Source organism: Eurosta solidaginis, chromosome 3 (assembly GCF_040869045.1).
Source record: "Eurosta solidaginis isolate ZX-2024a chromosome 3, ASM4086904v1, whole genome shotgun sequence".
NCBI classification, from domain to species: Eukaryota; Metazoa; Arthropoda; class Insecta; order Diptera; family Tephritidae; genus Eurosta; species Eurosta solidaginis.
This window is the reverse complement of record NC_090321.1, coordinates 175,960,592-175,983,001: the sequence shown is the minus strand read 5'-3', so window position 1 is coordinate 175,983,001 and position 22,410 is coordinate 175,960,592. Positions and strand designations below refer to the sequence as shown.

Sequence of the window (22,410 nt, the reverse complement as noted above, 5' to 3'; positions counted from 1 at the left end):
TGTTCATTTTGTAAGATGAGTGTGTAACATGTTCATGTTTATGAACATGCACGCATACAGCCCGTTTGTTTACCTCAATGTGCACGACGCTCAGTAATGCGCATATTACTTGTCGGTCTTCCTACTTCTCTGCGGTGCATTTAATTCAGCGCCTTTAAGGGGCTACTCAATTTTCCGTGTTGATATTTATTTATTTATTTATTTCGAGATTCGTCTCACCTCTTATTAATTTCTGCAGCTTGTTTTGTTCCCTGTGCACTATGAGTTCCGAATTGTTTAGATGGTTGTTGGCGTTAGTCAGGGAAATTTTCACGTGGCTATCTCTTCATTGTGTCTTATGCGAATTATCTTACTGCGTTTTCGCGAGTGTCAAACCACTTTATTGTTACGCGCGTACTTTATTAAACGTTTAAATTTTCCTTTAAGCACTAATTTACAAATTGCAAATTGCAGAGCGCCTGTCCCCAGTTCTTTATGGTGCGATTTGATTTTTCTTTTCCCTCACACATTCTCGCATTTCCCCCTGTTGCAAGTGTCGATCGCAGTAGATAGTCGACCGCTGAGCTATAATAGATTATATTTATAATGAAAAAAAATATTATATATACATCAAAATATTAAAAACAAAAATATCAAAATCTGTTTCGTATACGCTGTTTATAATAGTTCGAAGATTTAGCGATAAGCTTCCGTGCCCTGCAAAAACGCTCCACGTCATTTTACTAGTCATTTTACGGTCATTGTGACTTTCTGCAGCGGTTATATTCATAGTTACGTTTGCATGGGCGTGATGAACTTTTGTGACCAAATTTTCCGTTTCGTTCCTATTGTGATCGTGCATTCCGCTCCCACTTATAGGATGTGAGCATAGCACTGTGCTGCTCACACACGTCACAATGCTCGTCAAATGGCGGTCATTTTTCCGTCATTTCACTCTACATTTTCGAGCCATTTAACAATCAATTTTACTGCGGTTTTACCATTTATATAACCGCCATATAACGTGAATTTTACCTGCAGATTTACTTTACCTGGAGCAGCCATATGAATAAAATATAAACCAAAAAAATTGAATTTTCAATATTTATTATTTTCAATATTATTATATATGTACATGAAATTGGAACTTATATTAATCCAGTTCATATAAAACAGAAGAACTTTAATAATAAATAAACTCGCTTAATTGGTTTTTGTTTTCCAATCTCTTCTAAGCGAGCAAAAAGATAATATTAAGCTTTAGAAAAAACTCCAATTATTTGAATAATCTACAACTTAAAGCTTAGTAGAAATTCAGATCAAGAATATTCAAAGGTGTCGTGGATCCGATTGCTGTCTTAATTGAAGAACTTAAAAATGTACGACTATTAATTGAGTCAGACTTATTATTGTTCTAAATCTAATCATTCAAGCAATAATTCTGCAACCCTTAGCAGGAGTATTGATTGGTTTCAAATCTAATTCCGACAGCAATCATATCACGACATCCCTTATTATATATGCACATGAAATTGTAACTTAAATTAATACAGTTCATATAAAGAAAAGTAAGTATTTTAATAATAAATAAACTCGCCTTATTGGTTTTTATTTTCCAATTGAAATCTTTTCCAAGCGAACAGAAAATAATTTTAAGCTTCAGAAAAACTTCCAATTATTTGAATCAATTTAAATCTACAACTTAAAGCTAATTAGAAATTCAGATTAGATTTACTCTTTTTTTTCAGATCAAGAATATTCAAAGGTGTCGTGGAATCCGATTGCTGTCGTAATTGATGAACTTAAAAATGTACGACTAGTAATTGAGTCAGACTTATTATTGTTCTAAATCTAATCATTCAAGCAATAATTCTGCAACCCATAGCAGGAGTATTGATTGGTTTCAAATCTAATTCCGACAGCAATCGTATCACATCCCTTATTATATATGTACGTGATATTGCAACTTAAATTAATACAATTGATATAAAGAAAAGTAAGTACTTTAATAATAACATAAACTCTCTTAATTGGTTTTTGTTTCCCAATTGAAATCTTTTCTAAGCGAGCAGAAAATAATTTTAAGCTTTAGAAAAAACTCCAATTATTTGAATAATCTACAACTTAAAGCTTAGTAGAAATTCAGATTAGGTTTACTCTTTTTTCAGATCAAGAATATTCAAAGGTGTCGTAGAATCCGGTTGCTGTCGTAATTGATGAATTTAAAAATGTACGACTTTTAATTAAGTCAGACTTCTTATTGTTCTAAATCTAATTATTCAAGCAATAATTCTACAACCCTTAGCAGGAGTATTGATTGGTTTCAAATCTAATTCCGACAGCAATCGTATCACATTCCTTATTATATATGTACGTGATATTGCAACTTAAATTAATACTGTTGATATAAAGAAAAGTAAATACTTTAATAATAAATAAACTCTCTTAATTGGTTTTTGTTTTCCAATTGAAATCTTTTCCTGTGCAAGCACATCGCTAACCTGTGTTGGCAAAAGACATGATTATACTGTCTTCGATAGATAGTCGGACGAGCCGTTACTCGACGAAGTAGAGATGACCGTTGTTTCGGTGGCAGCTGTTACAACAGCAGTTTCTAACTTTACACCATCCGTACAGTGTGATGAATGCTTCACTGCCTTTTCCAATTGCTTGGCGCCAGCAATTTTTGCTGTTTGTAAAGCTTTAGCTGTAATGCAAATATATAGATGGGTTAAAGTGGTTTTCGTATGTTATTCAACAACTCACCCTATACCATCATCACAGCCTCCTCATCGATTTTGAATATGTGTACTGTTTCAGTATTCAGACCCAGTTCGTTTGATGCAATATTTTCGATTTGATGAATATGTATACTATCCGTTAGGCAGACAATTAGGTGCGTTCGATTCATTCATATACTGTGGGTATTTGAGCCGTAGACACAATTGATATATTGTAACATTTGTAAACAGTTGGGTTTCTCTGCTGTCACCATCACCACTAGAGAGCTATTGAAGAAACGCTCGACCAAGATATGTTGCGATTTACGCGCATAGATTTTTTCCACCTTGTCACAGTTATTGATGGAGAAAATGCGAAAGCCATATTTACCATCCAATACGGAAATGGAACTGTGGAGGAAGAAACATTTTATAAAATTTAATAAAATCAATAAATGATAGTTGTGTTAAAATGGGGTAAAGTATCGTATGTTAAAGTATAGCGAAGTTTGAATAGGTCTCATTATTCATTCTTAGAAACATGTACGAAGGTACCTCGTAAGATATTAAAAATCCTCAACGCTTTTTTGCAATAACTTAAAAAAAACTCATATTCATCAAATTTCTGTTTAACTTCTACATATCAATAGCTACCTTTACCACCAGAAGGAGTCACTATTGCTTCTACACCTATGCTATTGTTTCCTACACCGATGAGCTTTGTGATAAAATAAACAGCTATCTCCCCAAATCTCTCCAGTTTTGTCGCCTCGCGAAACCTGATATTGTAACCAACCAAATCATCGGTGATCTTATTTAAAACATGGCCGCGCCAAATTTCGACCATATGACATTACCCTACCGACTGTCTTACACCTTAAAATTTTGGGTGTGACTTTCATCAGGATCTACATTTTGGTGAGCACGCAGCCGCAAATGTTCCGAGAATTCAGAGTCGTACCAAAATCCTCAAATCCCTCGCTGGCAGTACCTGGGGAAAGGATAAAGAAACGCTCATGACTACACACAAAGCAATTAGCCAGCCGATTAAGTGCTATGCGTCACCCATATGGTCGCCAAGCCTAAAAATTACCCACTGGAAGAAGCTACAGGCCTGCCAAAATACCGCTCTCAGAATTACCACTGGCTGTCTTCTTATGTCCCCAGAACACCATCTGCATAATGAGGCGAGAATACTCCCCATCAGGGAGAGAAACGAGATGCTGACCAAACAGTTCCTGTTGAATACCCAGAAACCTGAGCATCCCAACAGACATCTGATTGGCCAACCAGCACCGCCTAGGGGCCTAAGGAATCATCTCCGTAAGCATTTTGAGGAAATACGGCTCCTGAGAACCCAGCCGTATGAAGCGAAAAAACACAAGCAGGTCCTTGGTGAACTCCATAAACAAGCGTCGGACCTTTATGCTAGGAATTGCCCGGTGAATCCAGTACTCAAAGAAAAGTATCGAAACCTCGCGGAAGAGGAACGCATACTCCCAGAGAAAAGCGAGTCACTCTAGCTCAACTTCGTTCTGGATACTGTAAGAGGTTAAACTCTTACCTATCCAGAATCAACCCCGATATACAAAATGTATGCCCCGCTTGCAATGTGTCCCCACATGACACCAACTTTTGAAAGCTTATGTGTGATGATGCATCATCACCACCCAAAGAACTATTAGACTGATCTTCGCAATTTTCCTCTAGTATAGTAGATGGTCTGAGAAGTCTCACCATTTTCAAAGGTGAAGTTTGTAAAGTGGTATCGCCCACTATTGTGGAGTCCCACATTTTAGATGGCGCTTCAATATCTTCTAGGAGTGTTACATCAATACTTTTTAAAGGAGTTTCATTATCCAATTGATGCTGCTCCTGTACGCATAAGTCATGCAATAGACGTTGCAGTGATTGTGCTTCTTCATCTATTTCTTGTAGTTCTAAGATTATATTATTAAATTTATACCACGCAATCTTATCAACTTTCAATATGTTGTATATTCACTTACCTTGTTTACAAGGGATTTTAATATAGTTTCCATCGGCGCTGCGCTTTTTAGCATCTTCTTTAACCATATCCTTGTTCTCGCTATGTATGTACTTAAATAGTGTGCTGTCAGGATCGGATGCTGTTTTATCACACATTTTTTCCAAACCCATACAACTTTCATCAGACGTACGTTGCTGTTGGCATTCGAATATAGTTTTGTCACAAGATGCCTTAGTTGAAAAATTATAAGGAATCCTCTTTATAGTGTTTGCATTGTTGGATTTATTTTCATCCTCTATTTCAAATATTTTGTTCATTTCATTTCCGCTAACAGCAACGTTAATTTCGTGTTGATCCACATTCGCTACACGAGGAGCTGCGCGTGCTTCTAGCAAAGTTTGTAGATCCTCCTCTAAATCCAAGCTAAAGCGTTGGCAAGATACCGGCTCTTTAGCAGGCGTTGTAACCTTTCTAAATGTGTTCGTGAATCGAGAAAAAAATGTTGAAGATATTGTTTGTATTAATTTTTAATAATTGGTATATATTACCATGCTAAAGTGATTTATCTTTTTAAAAGTAAAGTAATAAAGTTCTACAAGCTAGTAGCTACTTTTTAGTCAAAGATCTGGAAAAATTTCAAATTCTTATATAGTAAGCCAATTTACTCTACAGTATTTAAAACATCCATCTCCATGCTCACTCGAATGGCTCATCATAAACAAGCATACAATTTTAATGATATATTTATAAGCATTTACCGTTGCATGACAAGTAATTTCTTGACTTTTGCACGCCAAGCTTTATTTGCTTGAAATTTTTCCAATCCAGACATTTGTATTCAGGAAAATTGAAAAAGAGCAACAAACATCCAAGTTATATTTTGTTGAACCACAGCAGACAAGGAGCGGTAATCTTCCAGGGTTTTCGTTACGAAATATCTTTTCCAGATAAGCTTATACCACTTGAGCACGCTACGTTGTGTTATTATTTTATCCAATAGTTTCTTAATGGTTGCCCCATCATTTGAAATTGTGGCCTTACCACTGGAATCAACAATATGCTTGTCCATGTTACGTGAACCCAATGTAGTGCGTACAGCGTCCACAATTGAATGCGAGGTATTGATGTTGGATATGATGAATATTTTTTACATAAAAACTCATGTACCCAATACAAGTTCAGGCATACCGCCGATAACACACCTTTTAAACGACGTTGTGTGTCCAAATCACTTAGCGGTTTTTCTTCTATGATTTGTAGCAATTCTTCAACAAACGTTGGATCATGTATGGGATGCGACCAAAGTGGACCGCCCATCTATATTTGGGAATATAAGAAACAATTTGGTGTGAACAATTGGTGCCAGTTAACCCTCTGAAAAAGCGACTGACGCGCCTTTTTGAACGGACATAACCGTTTAAACGGTTAAGCACCAATTAAGTAAGAAGGAAATAATTTGATTGTTTCGAGTTTAAATACTTAAGTGGGATAGTTGAAACTTACATGATGTTTATCACCGCAATGCGCACAATTTGTATTAACATTTGGTCCAGTTGGTATACCGAATTATACTTCCGCATTGCCTTTATCTGAGATCTTGCTTTTACAATACCCATAGGCTCTAGCGTATAGGTATCACAACCAGTGCATTGATATACCATTCATTGTTTGCTGTGTTCATAATATAAAGATATGGTAAGTAATTGGATTGTGGTAAAAGACCAAAATGCTGTATACCAACCTCATGCTATATTTACACTTCGCTTGACTACTATGCATACGCACAAATACGCGTATATAAAAATTTGCAGAAATGCTCAAAAGTGGCTCAATATATTTTCCATAACGATTAGAGTGCGTTTTAATGCAATGCAATAGTATACGCAATCCCATCTCATGGCAGCATTTCATACGCAAAGGCACAGAACTATATTTGGCATTGCAGGCTTCTGGCGTGTTGCCTCCAGCACAGCCATATCATTCGCAGTTACAAGTAATGAACCCCAACTCGTCAGTGATTGTATAGCGCCATCCAGAAAGCGATTCGGACAACCATAAGGATTTAGGTCTATAACATCGAAACGCTTCTCATATAAGTTGAAAGGTACATGAGAGTCCTATTGCGAATTTTATTATTGATTATTACAGTTAAATCACTAGCTATTGATTCGTATATCAAACCTACATTGCATCCCCTTCGCTTGGCACAATTAAATGTTCCACTCCATTGTGTTGCATATTTACGCTAATGGAATCTACTGCCACCTTAGATAGATCATTTGCAACAATTTCACGCACGCCTGCTACTTCTTTTGCATAACTAATGGTACGTAAACCTGTTGCAGCAAGCGTTTCCAATATTCGCAGTCCATCGTCGTATTTTACACCACCAGCCGTGTTTCTTGTCATTAGCATTGCTTGCTTTCCTTTGTATTTTGTGGATTTTTATGCGCCGCCGCTTCCCGCTCTCTTATCAACCGCTTTGAGTATACATTAAGTACTGAAATACTTAAATCACGATTAAATTCTTGTACTGGATTGTAGAATACGGCCCCGCCGGCAATAATTTCTGTAGTGCTTTCTTTGATCACACGTTCGGGTGCTTTGTCGTTCGTAGCGATCTGTTAATTCATAAAATTTAGGGCGATTTTGTTAATAAGGCGAAACATATATTTACCTTATTTTCAGATATTTCCTCAACTTCCATTTTGGCTTTAAACTGCTGTGCATTCAAGTTTTTGTTATCAGCTGTTCGGTGGTAGCATACACTGGCTGCTGCTTTTGTTGAACAGTGAATCGTGGACACTGTTTCAACAGAGGAAATATTTAAGCATTAAAGATGCACAACACTGTTTTTTTTATAAATCAACGATGATAGCCAGCCATGGGAGGTTGTTGCTGCTGCTATCGTGGCCTTGCATTACCCGGTTGCTGTTGTGGTATATACCTTGGTATAACTGGATGTGGCGTCATTGCCCCACCTGGTCCAGTTGATGCGGACCACGAACAACAACCACCACGACCTACACTGTTTGGGTTCACTTTGCTGCTGCAAACACACCTCCGTCACAATAATTAATGGAGACCATGGAGGGGTGTCTCAACAAGAGAGGCTATTTTATTGCACACATAGCCGTTTTTTACACCGAATTTTCTAATCTTTTTTTTTCAATTTTGGATAATAAATCTTAATGGTAACAAGAATTTTTTTCTTGTATGTATGTATGTGGAAATCAAAATTTACTATTCTGCATTAGAATTGCTCACGATTATTTATACTATGCAATTACATATTTCACTTTTTTTCTTTATAAACATGCACACATTGATATGAGTTTTTTTTGCTAAAACACACTTTAGTAGACCAAAAAATATTAAAGAATGCGTATATTAATTTCTGCAAAATGTAAATCACACAAATTGAAAAAATTGTCCACTTTTCTGTAGAATTAGAAATGGCGTAAAAATGACGTATTTTGTTATCCCTATGAAAATAATAGGTGCGAGAGAGCAGGATACATTGTGGGAAAGCAAAATTTGTCAGCATGCTATTTCATTTGCACAATTTTTCCTTCCAAATCGTCACCCCTGTCAAAAATTCGTGTGGCTGTGTGCGTTTTTGGTCACACGATTTTTGCAGGGTGGTAACAAAATTAAATAGAAAGGACATACACCCTCTCGATGATTTTGCGCACCCTCTCGTCCCTTTTCCACACCCTTAACTCTACCTGACATCTGGAAACCTCTTACCACAAAAGCTCTTTCATGTCACTTTTCTCTGTTTTGTCATTCCTCCATCATTAACACCAGGTGGTGGCAAAGCGAATTAAATCAATTCGCCGTGCAGATGAATGTCAAGTCAAAAGAAAATTTTCATAGATTCCGATTAACTGACATTTTGTTGTACAGGGCTGTGTATGGAAAATTATCAAGAAGAAGCAATCAGCTGATGGGTTAACACCACCCAAGGCGAATCTATACCAGGTGGTGGCAAAGCGAATTAAATCAATTCGCCGTGCAGATGAATGTCAAGTCAAAAGAAAATTTTCATAGATTCCGATTAACTGACATTTTGTTGTACAGGGCTTTGTATGGAAAATTATCAAGAAGAAGCAATCAGCTGATGGGTTAACACCACCTGTAATGAATTCGCCTTGATATTACTCTTTACATTTTAGCTGTATTTTATTGTTTTAATGTTATTATTTTCAGGTATGGGAGCGGGACAAATAATTGGGCATCTCTGCATTTATGACAGGATAACGTGGGGAGCACCCACAATACTGACATGCTTTGCAGTTCAACTAATTCGCCGTGCAGAAGAATGTCAAGTCAAAAGAATATTTTAATTGATTTCGATTAACTGACATATTAAAGTACCAGGCGCTGTATGGAAAATAATCAAGAACAAGCAATCAGCTCTTCGGATAACACCACCTGGTACATAATTCGCTTTGCGTCACATATATTTTATATTCGATATTTTGATAACAAGGCGAATTCTTGAATTCTTGATTATTTTCCATACCGTGCCTTTAATATGTCAATATAGGTGGTGTTATCCCATTAGCTGCTTGCTTCTTCTTTATAATTTTCCATACTAAGCCTTGAACAACAAAATGTCAGTTAATCGAAGTCTATGAAAATTTTATTTTGACTTGACATTCATCTGCACGGCGAATTGATTGAATTCCACCACCTGTTATAGATTCACCTTGATGTCAGTTAATCGAAATCAATTCCGCCTTGTTTGATAGTTAACATCAGTGTTGTGAAGTTGATAAAAATTATGAGATAGTTGAATAAAATACCTACACCTCTATTATGAACTCATACGATACACGATTAACGCTTGCAATCTGTTATACCGTATTAGGAAATAAATTCTAGCGTGTGAAACCCGATCGTTAGCGTTTATCATTTATCGTGGTATTGTCATACGCTAACTATCGCATCAGCTGTTCAATTTTCTGCGCTACTGTCGTTGATAAATTTTTGCAGGGTTGTCAACCTCACCTTCGAGCGGCGAATCCCGTTTCACTAACAGACGAGGCTCTGGCGACCCCAAGCTCCTCATGGAACTTGGTGGTGGGGAGGGAGGGATGGCCTGAAGGTTTAATGTGGCCATATAAATCGTTCCCGAGATGGTCGGGCCAGCACCTTAATGGTGCTGTGTTACCGGAGCGTATCGGATCTGTATCCGACAAAGGACCATCACATCGATAACACTCTCCAAAGCCTTCGGGGAGTAACCTCATCGCTACAACAACAACAACAACAACATAAATTTTTGCACGATATGTTGGGAGCTTTTTAAATAAAAGTAAATATAAAATTTTACAAAATCCAAAAGAATTCAACTAAAGCCTTTGTTGTATAACTGACTGTTGGGGTAAGGCGGAGGTGGCATTTGGCATGCTGGCAAGCCCCTGCTAGCTCGTCGGGAGGGGTGAGTTTTTGCTCACTCGCATTACCTACAGTTATACAAGCAAAAAGAGGGGTTCATGCCTGAAATCTACGAAAGAAAAGCTGCAAGAAAAGGTCTGTCCGTGTCAGGTGGAGTCATCCCTCCCCTTCTGCGTAAAACCTTGACGCAGCATTGGGCGTTGCACTGACTCCGAAACTTTAGCAACGCCCCCTTTGCCTGACATTTGTCTGTACGTTACGGTCCCATGTCCCTAGTCTATCTAGTCTGTCACAGTCGCCTCACACCCACGTCCCCTACATTGCGCTCGTTTAACACCCACACCAATTTAAAGTATTTAGCTGCTCATTCTGAGATAGGCTCAACCCATTTAACTAATGAACACGATAGTTGGAATTTCTTCGTAAAACGTTATAAAACTCTTTATTAACTAGTTATACTAAAATAATGATCACAACAATTCAAAACTTCCCTGATATCGAATTTTCCTTAAGGGTAATGGTTTGAAACTAATTCTATCTAATTATATGTATAATAAAAAAATATAAATGATGAAGGTAAGGTTGCTAAATTGAAGATAATAGAGAAAAGGAAGTGGAAGCTGGGTTGTAAAATTGCCGCGAGAAGCACGTTACGTAATTCAAAAAAATCAAGACATCGAAAGTCAGAACGATCAGTTTGTTTGCTGGCAGAATTGAGAATGAAAAACAAAAAATTAAAAAAACCCAATGGAAAATCAAAAATGAAAAGGGTTTTACGTAAAAAAGGAAAATTGGACAGTGCACCAAAACTGAACTTGAAAATTACCGAATAAAAATATGAAACTCTAGCGTACAAAAATTAAAATTGAAAATTACTAAATGCTAATAAGACTGTCGTTATCGGACCGCCACTGTATCCCAATAACTCCTTAGCCTCTGCTGGCTTCCCGCAGGTTTGTTTACAATTTGATATATACGTATGTTTGTATTTAAACCAGGGATGCACCTTAACGTTAAGCTAATCGTTTATCAAAAAATTTCCACCGTTTCCGTTGAAACACTTCGAAATATTATCGATAAAGAAATTATCAAGATAAATTGTCTCTCGTTTTTAACCGAAACGAAAAGCTTTCGTTAGCGTTAAAAACGTTAACAGAAACGTGATACTTTATGTTTGAATTGTGCTGGCAATGCTACAGCCATGATGAAGCCGTAAGGTGGCAACAACGAGCGCACATACACACATAAACTCTATGTAATTTGTTTGTGTAATTCGTTGGTGGTAATGTCAAAAATACTCTGAGAAATGTTCGTACTGTCAAAATTCATGAGAAAAGTTGCAATCAGCTTGGATAATGCTTTCACCTTTAATGACTCCGCCATCAATCAGCTTTGCCAGCATAGTTTGAAATAAATAATCAACATAAACGATTTGATTTCGTTTTGATATGGCAGAAAACGAAACGAAATCATTTCGTTAATTTGACGATCTTAACGTTAATAAACGAAACGAAATGACTTCGTTTCGTTTATTAACGTTGATTATCGTAACGAAATGATATCGTTTCGTTGGTTAAGCATGCCTGATTTAAACTATTTATGTAGGTAGTTAATAACTTATAACTCTAGTGCGGCAGTTACCCATAGTGTACAAGTACAAGTGTGTTGACTTATCTGTCAAGCATTCTGACAGGCACTCGCTGGATTCGGAATGACAGCGAATTCAAAATGGATACCATTACCGAGTGCGCCGAATGATTGAAAAATTGAAAAAATCGATACGATTGGTAGTCAAAAATGTTGTCGTTGAGACCAAAAATGCGACTCTAGACCTGAGATTTCCATCAGGTGAGCGAGGCTGTTTGTAGTTTTGACGTTTATCGCTTAGTGAACACACTTGGTATAGGTACACTATGCAGTTACCCACCGACGTGTGCCGTACGTACGGACGTTTGTCGTACGAAACACGTTTGACCGAACTCTCAAGCCCGTATGAATCAATGTGTGCGTCTGTGTACATGTACATAACATATTTGTGTGTGTATTGTTTACAGATAAGCACTGTTGCCATTGACCATTTTGCATGTATGCTTATGGAAACATCAACTTTTTCCAATTTAATTTTTGATATTGTAAAAGGCCGGAATACATATTAAATAAGTATAAATAGATTGCATATTTATAATCAGCACTTTTACATAATTATTTCGAATTATTTTCAGAATTTTTCAAACTTTAATTAGGTGTTTTTGCATAAAATTGCAAACGGTCAAAAATTAGCGCACAAAAGTTTACTAGGCAACTCTGTCTAGTGAGAGAGCGATCAGCTGACACGTTCTTACGGAAAAAATCAAAATTGTTTTGATTTCTACGTTCCGGGCTACGTACGTGCGGGCGTTGTACGTCGTTGAGTTTTCGTTTACATTGCACACTCATAAGATAGGTCGTGTCAGCTGACACGTTTTTGGTACGTACGTTCGTGAGTAACCACGGCTTAATGCCGCATAGCACTTATGCGGCAGTTACTCACGAACGTACGTACCAAAAACGTGTCAGCTGACACGACCTATCTTATGAGTGTGCAATGTAAACGAAAACTCACCGACGTGCAACGCACGTACGTACGTAGCCCGGAACGTAGAAATCAAAACAATTTTGATTTTTTCCGTAGGAACGTGTCAGCTGATCGCTCTCTAACTAGACAGAGCTGCCTAGTAAACTTTTGTGCGCTAATTTTTGACCGTTTGCAGTTTTATGCAAAAACACCTAATTAAAGTTTGAAAAATTGTGAAAATAATTCGAAATAATTATGTAAAAGTCCAGATTTATATTTATTTAATATTTATATTTATTTAATATTAATTCCAGCCTTTTACAACATCAAAAATTAAATTGGAAAAAGTTGATGTTTCCATAAGCATGCATGCAAAATGGTCAATGGCAACAGTGCTTGTCTGTAAAAAATACACACACAAATATGTTATGTACATGTACACGGATGCACACATTGATTCCTACGGGCTTGAGAGTTCGGTCAAACGTGCTTCGTACGACAAACGTCCGTACGTACGGCACACGTCGGTGGGTAACTGCCGCATAACCGATCAATCCCGCGACGGAGGCGCCTGCGTCGAAGAGAGAGCGTGGCTGCAAAGAACGTACATATACATCTACCTACAAACCTATGCTGGAAAGTCGATCGGTGGAAGAGGTGATAATGAAAGATAATAAATTTATTCGGGCATGCGGTTGCGGCCCGGATCAAAGAATGTATGCGCGTGAAAGATAATTCAATAGTGCGACACTAAATATAACTTGAAATCGGAAATTTAACTAATATGTGAAAAAAATGAAACTGAGGGTAAACAAAAAAATCGAATAGCCTTGCAAAAAAAATATATAAGCGCAAAAAGAAAACGTAACGCAAAAGCTAGAAGTGAAAAATAGCAGAAGAATGCGCTTATTAGAAACAACAAAACGCAACACGTACAAAAAGGCAAAGAGATAAAAGTGTTAGGAAGATGGAACCGAAATTGGTAATCTTTAAATTAAATGCAAAAAAGTGAACGCAAAAAGTGGAAAACTCATGTAGAAACAGAATGCTTAAAAATTAGGTATTTTAGAGGAGAAGCGGTACGCGAGAAAAAGGTTAAATGTGCGAATGTGTGGGTGTGGGAAAATAAGTTAAGGAAATAATAGGTAGATGGGTAACAAGTGGGATTTTGAAAGGATAGAGAAAAATGAGAAGAAGTAAGAAACTGGAATGAATATGAAGGTAGAAATGCTTATAATTATAAAGTTATAAAAATTTCAAAAATAAATTCATCGCAAATGGAAAAAAAACTCACAAGCAAATCGGAAAATAATTAGAATTGAGTTAAATTAAACCTTAACGAAAATAAACTAAAAATTCAAATTAAACAATATCGTAGTCTACTGATTAAAAATTAACAAAAAAAAAATAATGATCCCTAATGAGTTCAAACAAATTCAACTGAAAACAATATAAATTCCGGCAGCGGCGCACGGATAATTATGTTCCCCTTTTAGGCTCTCTCCTTGACTGTTTTTCTCCTCCAATTAGTGATTGTATCTGCAGCTCCAATTTAATGATCGCGGTGCCAGGACAGGAGCGCTCAGATGCCCCTTTACTCCCTTGACGTCTAGCCTGGCACCGTCTGTATGCTTCCCTTTCCTCTATATGAAATACTACCCCGCTTTGTGTATTTCGGATTGTATTGGTGGCTGGTGGTGCAAGTTCCTTTAACTTAAATACTACCCCGCTTTATTTTTGCGTTTGTGGCTGGTGATGGTGGACAGCTTAAATTTTTGCACAGCAATCTAGATGTGTAGAGGGGAAGAATATTAGGGACAGGGGTCATGGCGGCAGAGGAAGACACATTAGGGTGCATGTGACCTTATTTTATTTAGTGACTTTTATCTACTTATTTCATTTTACCTATTTATGTCATTTTATTTATTCATTTGGTTTTATTAATTTTACTTGATTTTATCCAATAGATTTTTATTAAATATCTGGCTTTATTTATTTATGTATGTAATTTTAGTTATTTTAATTAGTTTTATATGTAATTTTATTTTATTATTTTATTTAACTTATTTTAATTTTATTTTATTTTTAACTTTCATTATTTTATCTAATTTTTTTACTTAATTTTATCTTTGTATATAATTTCATTTATTTCACTAAATTTTATTGATTGTAGGTATGTAGTTTTATTTAAATTAATTTCCACTTTTAACATTTTTTTTTTTAATTTATTTTCACTATTAGTCCACATGCACCCTGGACTGGGGAAAGGAGTTTCACTGGACTCACCTGGGGCTGTTGTCAAGCAGGGTATGAGATCCCGGTTCATCCTTGGGATTCCCCTAAATTACCCGTTAGCACGGTTTTATGAAAAAAAAAATCGCGAACTTTTTTTTTCGCAAAAAAGTATATACAATTAAAACTTGCTTCCGCACTCACTTAAGTCAACTTTTCTTTTGAGACATTCTCTGCAATCGTTTGGCGGTCGTACCCCATAAATCAAAAGCCTTTCTTTCTCACCACTTTCACTCAAGAACGGAAGACACCAATACATACTGTAACGAATTTACTTGCAAATCCTCTTATTTGCAATCCTCTGCTAAGTTCGAATCACTAAACTGTTGAATAAATAACTCCAATATTGAATAATGAAAAAAATGGCCTTTATTATAGTACTTCACAATGACACTTATACTTTGCTACTCGCTGGCTTAATAACCAAACTGATTGATAATTCAAATTGAACTCTACTATTGGCCGCCAGATCGCGTGCTTAATCAATAACTGATTGATTGCTCAACTCAAACTGAATTACTTCTTAAGCCCCCATTACTGATACTTAGCATAGACTTGACTTGACTTGGCGTAAACTTGGCAACTTAGCCACGATTATACTCCACTTGGCGCATAAAATCTGGCATCATAATCAGCGTTGAAATTTATTTTTAAATAAATGTCAATTTGTATGACAAAATGTCAAAATGAAATGGAAACAAACAAATGGCATCTCAAAATGTAAACGTCACTTAGAACTTACATAGAAAATCAAAATTCAACAGACTTCTAAGTCAAGTTAAGTTTTGAGTAATCAGAGTCAAGTCTATGCTAAGTATCGGTAATGGAGCCTTTACTCGCTTGACCCGCTTTTATAGTTTACGCTGCATACTTCTAGGCTCTTCGATTTCCAGAACTTACTAGTTGTTTCGGCTACAAAATCGCCAGCCACAACTACGTGCACAAATTATTGCTCTCTCTTGTGACAATTCAGATAAGATATATGCATGTGTTTGTGCATTGCCGCTCCGCTGCTCGTATACGTACATATGTGTAGACGCAATTATTTATTCGTTTATGTAGATACATAAAGATTGAAATATTGATGTGAATGTTTGTAGTTTACGGTCTCTCGCGCGCACATAGGCATATAAGTAAATGCATCTGTGTGTGACATCTCTCTGGGCTGCCTTATATATGTGTATACTTGATTTAATTATTAACGTAAATACTGCTTGGCATGGCCTTAAGCCGTGGTTACTCACGAACGTACGTAGAAAAAACGTGTCAGCTGACACGACCTATCTTATGAGTGTGCAATGTAAACGAAAACTCACCGACGTGCAACGCCCGTACGTACGTAGCCCGGAACGTAGAAATCAAAACAATTTTGATTTTTTCCGTAAGAACGTGTCAGCTGATCGCTCTCTCACTAGACAGGGTTGCCCAGTAAACTTTTGTGCGCTAATTTTTGACCGTTTGCAGTCTTTTACAAAAACACCTAATTAAAGTTTGAAAAATTGTGAAAATAATTCGAAATAATTATGTAAAAGTGCAGATTAGAAATATGTAATCTATTTATATTTAATTAATATTAATTCCAGCCTTTTACAACATCAAAAATTAAATTGGAAAAAGTTGATGTTTCCATAAACATGCATGCAAAATGGTCAATGGCAACAGTGCTTATCTGTAAACAATACACACACAAATATGTTATGTACATGTACACAGACGCACACAATGATTCCTACGGGCTTGAGAGTTCGGTCAAACGTGCTTCGTACGACAAACGGCCGTACGTACGGCACACGTCGGTGGGTAATTGCCGCATTAGCATCGCCTTAGTGATGGGATAATTTAGTGATGGGATAATTTAGTGATGCTAATATCTGTGACAATACAATCCTATTTTGGCGGGAAACGACAGATATAAACTTTCACGAACTAACTTCACGCATACTAACAGATACATGTTCGAACATCTATCCAAGTGTTTACTAACACATGTAAACGTAGCTATGCTGGTATATGCACACAGATACATACGTAAATGTTTGAACATCCTTACCATCGCATTAACCCACATGCTGCCGCTACACCTTATTCCCAACACTCTGTTGCAACACGCTGGGCAAGAAATCTTAAAGTAGCACAAACCTTCAAAATATTTCCGATGGATGACCTATTTTTATGCGCGCAAACTGCCTTCTACCTCTGTTAAGACATCTTCTGAAATCTATTTTTTTATTAAATTTTTTTCACTTTCAGTATATCAAGTACTTACTGTGTAGAGTTCATTTCAAGAAGATTGGAAGGATCTCTCAATTTTCTTCTTTCTATGGCCTCTATACGAGTCTCGTCTATTTGTTCATTTGAGTTTATATAAAAGGCATCAAAGGTTGCAGAAACCATTTTATTAATGGCGGAAACACAATCAAGTTTTTCATACAGATGCGTTCAACGCAATGTTATGCATGCCAGTAACATCGCCCCAAATAACGCAAGATGTTGCGTTTTTGAACATGACGAAACTTCAGCAATTAAAGTTTATTTCGCCTTGCCCATTCACATACAAAATTTTGCGAATAACTAACTGTGTTTTTTTTTTTACATCTATAGACGTTTACGCTTAAACTTTATATGGAGTGCTAAGCGTCAAACCATAGCTACTGCTGAAATTGCCGCGCGTAAAATTAGTACTACTAAATTTCAATCCGCATTATACTCAGAGGGTTGTTCTTCGCTTTTCGGTGCACCCTGTGCTGTACTTAGTTATTTAACCACTGCTGCTAGATGGGTCTCCTAAGCATTTTCTAACCGAAGATAAGATAACGTATACACATGTAAAAAACACGGCTACGGTTAGAAACATTCTCACTGTACAAGAAATATGCTTGCCAGCATATTTTGTGTCATATTCATTTGCTAAATTACAGTTTTTAACTGTGAAAAATGTTAGAAAACTTACCAACGAGTGGGAGAAATAATTTCACTTGCAAAGTGTGAACGCACCCTTAGCCAAACAAATGTCAAATTCTTCTTCATATGCTTTGCTTGCAACAAAAGTTGTAAGTTGGCTACTTTTTCATGTCAGATGGCGCCAGTGTCGATCAATTTGTCATTCTCCATAAAAATACGTGCAGTCTACACATAATGCATAAGATTGAGTTAAACGCATCTATATGAAAACCCGCTTATGTGACGGTGCTTTAATTATATAACTAGATTTCCCACATAAGTTTTTCCCTTCTATAATTATGATCAAGTTTTAGAAATGCGAATTTCTTAATTGAAAAAGTTCAACCTCTAGGGTGTAATCTCAAATCGGAAGCACAAAATAAACAAGAAATCTAGTCCTCAGTCATATGTCATATAATTGAAAAAGTTCAACCTCTAGGGTTTAATCTCAAATCGGAAGCACAAAATAAACGAGAAATCTAGTCCTCAGTCATATGTTAACATGTTGACTATCTATTAACAATTTTTTGTTGATTAAGGCAGGTGTAAATTCGTTCTAAACCCCTTGATTATTCTTTTAAAAGTTGCTTGCAAAAAATCACAACTACTGATTCTTCTGGCGATAAGCCCAATGCGTCGATCTTAAATTCAAAAGCTTGTTGGGTATTCATTTCCGCATTCACCACAAATCACACATAGAAGATTGCGCATTTCGCATGTAAACAAAAGATCAGCTGTTTTTTATGGGCAATTTAACGTCATTTTACTTTAGCTCTTGTTTTTTCTCTCTTTCTTTCATTTGCTCAAGCAGTCAAGTGTGACCAAGGCGAATTCAGTAGAGGTGGTGTTATCCCAACAGCTGATTGCTTCCTCTTGATAATTTTCCATACAAAGCCTTGTACAACAATATGTCAATTAATCGAAATCAATGAAAATTTCCTTTTGACTTGACATTCTTTTGCACGGCGAATTGGTTGAATTCGCTTTGCCACCACCTGGTATGGATTCGCCTTGAGTGTGACGTAAATGCGTAGAACGAAGCAATTTTGAACTCGTGAATTCGCAATCTTAAAACTGTGATTTGTGCCCATTCACAATCAATCTGTAGTTGGCATCATTGTGAATGATAACTAAGTGTGATATCTTATCTGTCAAATGCATGACAGGTTGTTCAATATGGCTACTTTTAAGCGTTTTGACAGGGTGTTCAATATGGCGGCGCCTATCTTCAGCGGGTGATAGAGAGAGATACAGAATGAGACAGCGATAGTCAAATACAAATCAGGTGATCCAATCACTTTGGAATTTTGACGTCTATGCAGAAGATATCACACTTAGTTATCATTCACAATGGTTGGCTTATGCAACATTGTAAGATAGAACTGTCTACTATAACTTCTCGAAACCCGATTGCTTAAAGATAATTGACTATCTTAAAATGATGCAAACGAAATTTAAAACATGCATATCTTTCGATAAATTTAATGCCCAAAAATTTGTCCACTGAGGGGCCTTTTTATCTACAAATGGAGACATTTTTCATAGCGCCAGGTGATCTGGTTCTAAAGTTAAAATTAAAGAGGGCAACATAAGGGTAAAATTTTTTTCCAGAAAAGGAAACGCAATGGCGCATAGTCATAGTCAAAATAAAATAGGTTTTAAATTTAGTTACAGCTTTTTGACATAATTTTCTATGAGCTATCTATAAAAAAGCTATTTAATTTTGACTATGACTACCCTGCAAAAATTGTTGGATTACGTGTCCATTTTCTTCATGTTGGAGTACTCTAACAATACTCCTTTGCAATGCGTTTGCGGACCACCATCAGCCGATCATTGCTCGTTTTTTAACGACAGTGATCACGACACGATGACGATCGAACAGAGTTCCCAAAAGTAAAATATCGCATGCAAATAACTAATAATAAAATATTACTTTGGCAACACTGATAAAATGCCACAGCGCACTGGTTTTATGTATACATACTATAGTATGTATAGAGAAATATTAGTTTCTTTATTCACGCAAATGCTAAATAACATAAGAATATTCGTAGTATAAAATATAAAAGTTGTATTGTCCCTCGTCATTTACTTTCATTTTAAATTAAATTCACTTCGATAATTCTTTCCGACACAATTCCTCTTTAGTACTTTGGCATATGATCCTCTGTGAAGTACTTTGGAAAGTACTCTCACGTATGTACTCTATGGAATACTCAAAAACAAAGCGAGAGTGGGATCACCTACTCCTCTCCTAGGACATCGCAATGTTAATTGGAGCACATTTTTTGTATGAATACAGATTAGATTTGACGCAGTCCTATACTCCCAAAGGAGTATTCCTTACATTATTTATAGAATACTCGCGTTTTTTGAAGGGTATGCGCCCATAAGTTTATCAAATTTAATCGACATTGTTCCCGATAGAACCGATAAAAAGTTTCACAACTCTAGCTGGCAGTCCATTTTGTCCATAGATGAATGGATTTGCAACTCTTTGTTTCGAGAGAGCGCTGTCAAAATGCACATTTTTTATAACATTTATCATATATTATAAATGCCACTCCAAACAAAATTGAATAGATCTGAAAATGGGGATTTTTGACATACATTTCGGCGATTATAGTTTCAATCATTTAATAATATGATAGTCGTAAAATATTTATTTCCTTAAAGTTATTTCACAATTATACGACTAGTTAGAGTTAAATATAAACAAATCTAAGTAAAATTTACATTTCGATTAAATTAATTAGTCAAATATTGTAACGCATTTAACTCGCAGTGAAAACCATCTATTCTTTTGAAATTTCAGTAAATCGGACCTATGATATAATAGTTAACATTATTTGATGGATAGGGCTTATCCTGCATGTCTGGCGTTCCACGTTCTGTGATCAAAATGGACTGGTTGCATCGGGAGTTCATATTTACAAAACCTATTTTTAGTGATAACTTTTGAATGGGAAATAATATTTACCCTCCGCCTTCGAATTAATAATACTTACACCAAAACAAGTATTTTTATCCTTTTTCCCATAATTTTTGAACGCTATTCTACAGTTGTAGGTCAAACTAAAGTTTACCAAAATTTATGGCACGTTTTTCGTTTTGGCTGGCAAATTTTTTGTTCTGGCACCCGCTTCAGCTGGCGCGAGGGATTTATCTGTGATTGTTGCCAGCAACAACTAGAAGATAAATCCCTCGTGAGAGCGAAAATATGAGAGCGTAAGCAAAACATAGTGTACAAGTACAAGTGTGTTGACTTATCTGTCAAGCATTCTGACAGGCACTCGCTGGATTCGGAATGACAGCGAATTCAAAATGGATACCATTACCGAATGCTCCGAATGATTGAAAAATTGAAAAAGTCGATACGATTGGTAGTCAAAAATGTTGTCGTTGAGACCAAAAATGCGACTCTAGACCTGAGATTTCCATCAGGTGAGCGAGGCTGTTTGTAGTTTTGACGTTTATCGCTTAGTGAACACACTTGGTATAGGTACACTATGAAGCAAAAGATTCGTATCAATCTAATCTATGATTTTGTGATTCGCAGCCATAGTGTACCTATACAAGTGTGTTCACTAAGCGATAAACGTCAAAACTACAAACAGCCTCGCTCACCTGATGCAAATCTCAGGTCTAGAGTCGCATTTTTGGTCTCAACGACAACATTTTTGACTACCAATCGTATCGACTTTTTCAATTTTTCAATCATTCGGCGCACTCGGTAATGGTATCCATTTTGAATTCGCTGTCATTCCGAATCCAGCGAGTGCCTGTCAGAATGCTTGACAGATAAGTCAACACACTTGTACTTGTACACTATGTTCGCAGCTAGACGTGTGTGAGAAGCGCAGGTGCATATTTCTTTTGTTTTACATTTGTGTTTTCTTCCAAAAGCTTTTCGAAAAGTGCAAAAATTATTTATATTACCATTTAAAAGTTACTAGCAATATAAAGAACATAACGTTATTTAGAATAAAGTGTTGTGCATAATCGGTTTAATAGCGCTTGAGTGCGTCAATGCGGTCTTCGTCATGGACATTGCCATTACGTGCCCATACAAAAAAAAAAGAAATATAAAACTTATAGACTGCAAAAGTGGCCATAGGCAACCAATTTAACTGACTACTAAAATATCTCGTACAAAAGGAAATATTGCAATAAAATTAGTACTTCAATTGTAATTGCATAAAAACGTTTTTGTAGGTGAAATTAATCACTTCTACAACCCACTTGATGAGATGACTTTTTACTGATAGATAACAAAAGAAAGATAAAGGAGACGCAAAAAAGTAAATGGAAAAATCTACAAATAAGCTCTACAGAAGAAGAAGCTACGAGAGGGAGCAATTGCATCAGTTGATTGGATTGTTTGCATTGTGAATAAGTAAGTTGACAGACAAATGAAATCAAAATTCGGTAATAGTCTAGTTGAGGGGTCGACTGCTAATACGCTACCAAAAATATCGAGAGAGGTGTCAAATGACGCGTCTTGACATCAACTGAACCGGCCTTGA

General features: G+C 36.4%; 3 protein-coding genes across 12 annotated transcripts in view; 1 reads left to right on the top strand and 2 right to left on the bottom strand.

Annotated features, from left to right (window-relative positions):
* LOC137244667 (uncharacterized) overlaps positions 1 to 22,410 on the bottom strand; it is a 588,428-nt gene that overhangs the window by 451,402 nt on the left and 114,616 nt on the right. The gene's annotated exons all lie outside the window — the stretch shown is intronic.
* LOC137244661 (uncharacterized) lies at positions 1,076 to 8,456 on the bottom strand. Of its 8 annotated transcripts, XM_067773989.1 has the most exons (9): positions 7,367 to 8,401; positions 6,875 to 7,310; positions 6,431 to 6,806; positions 6,193 to 6,360; positions 5,448 to 6,084; positions 4,709 to 5,160; positions 4,437 to 4,639; positions 2,746 to 3,110; positions 1,076 to 2,686 (listed from the first exon to the last, which is right to left on the bottom strand). In XM_067773989.1, exons 5-8 carry the CDS (start codon positions 5,519 to 5,521, stop codon positions 3,087 to 3,089), a joined length of 753 nt encoding a protein of 250 aa, XP_067630090.1. In that variant the 5' UTR covers positions 5,522 to 6,084; positions 6,193 to 6,360; positions 6,431 to 6,806; positions 6,875 to 7,310; positions 7,367 to 8,401; the 3' UTR covers positions 1,076 to 2,686; positions 2,746 to 3,086. The 8 variants fall into 8 exon arrangements, with proteins under 8 accessions (XP_067630090.1, XP_067630091.1, XP_067630089.1 ...); XM_067773990.1 differs by lacking the exon at positions 4,437 to 4,639 and having other exon boundaries at positions 7,367 to 8,222; XM_067773988.1 differs by lacking the exons at positions 1,076 to 2,686; positions 2,746 to 3,110 and adding an exon at positions 8,440 to 8,456 and having other exon boundaries at positions 4,245 to 4,639; positions 7,367 to 7,494.
* The window catches only part of tud (tudor domain containing protein), a 99,351-nt gene continuing 98,644 nt past the window's right edge, over positions 21,704 to 22,410 (top strand). For 2 of the 3 annotated variants that reach the window (XM_067773977.1, XM_067773974.1), the window contains exon 1: positions 21,704 to 22,280. The gene's annotated coding sequence lies outside the window, so the exon portion shown is untranslated. Of the gene's footprint in view, positions 22,285 to 22,410 lie in introns of all 3 variants that reach the window. The other variant, XM_067773976.1, reaches the window with a different exon arrangement.

Bases quoted from the DNA above. Each gene is read 5' to 3' on its own strand.
- LOC137244661 (XM_067773988.1), bottom strand. From the start codon at position 5,521: ATGTCTGGATTGGAAAAATTTCAAGCAAATAAAGCTTGGCGTGCAAAA. The intron at 5,161-5,447 runs GTAAATGCTTAT...GAACACATTTAG, and splicing joins AAATTACTTGTCATGCAACG to AAAGGTTACAACGCCTGCTA. The intron at 4,640-4,708 runs GTAAGTGAATAT...ATATAATCTTAG, and splicing joins TAAAATCCCTTGTAAACAAG to AACTACAAGAAATAGATGAA.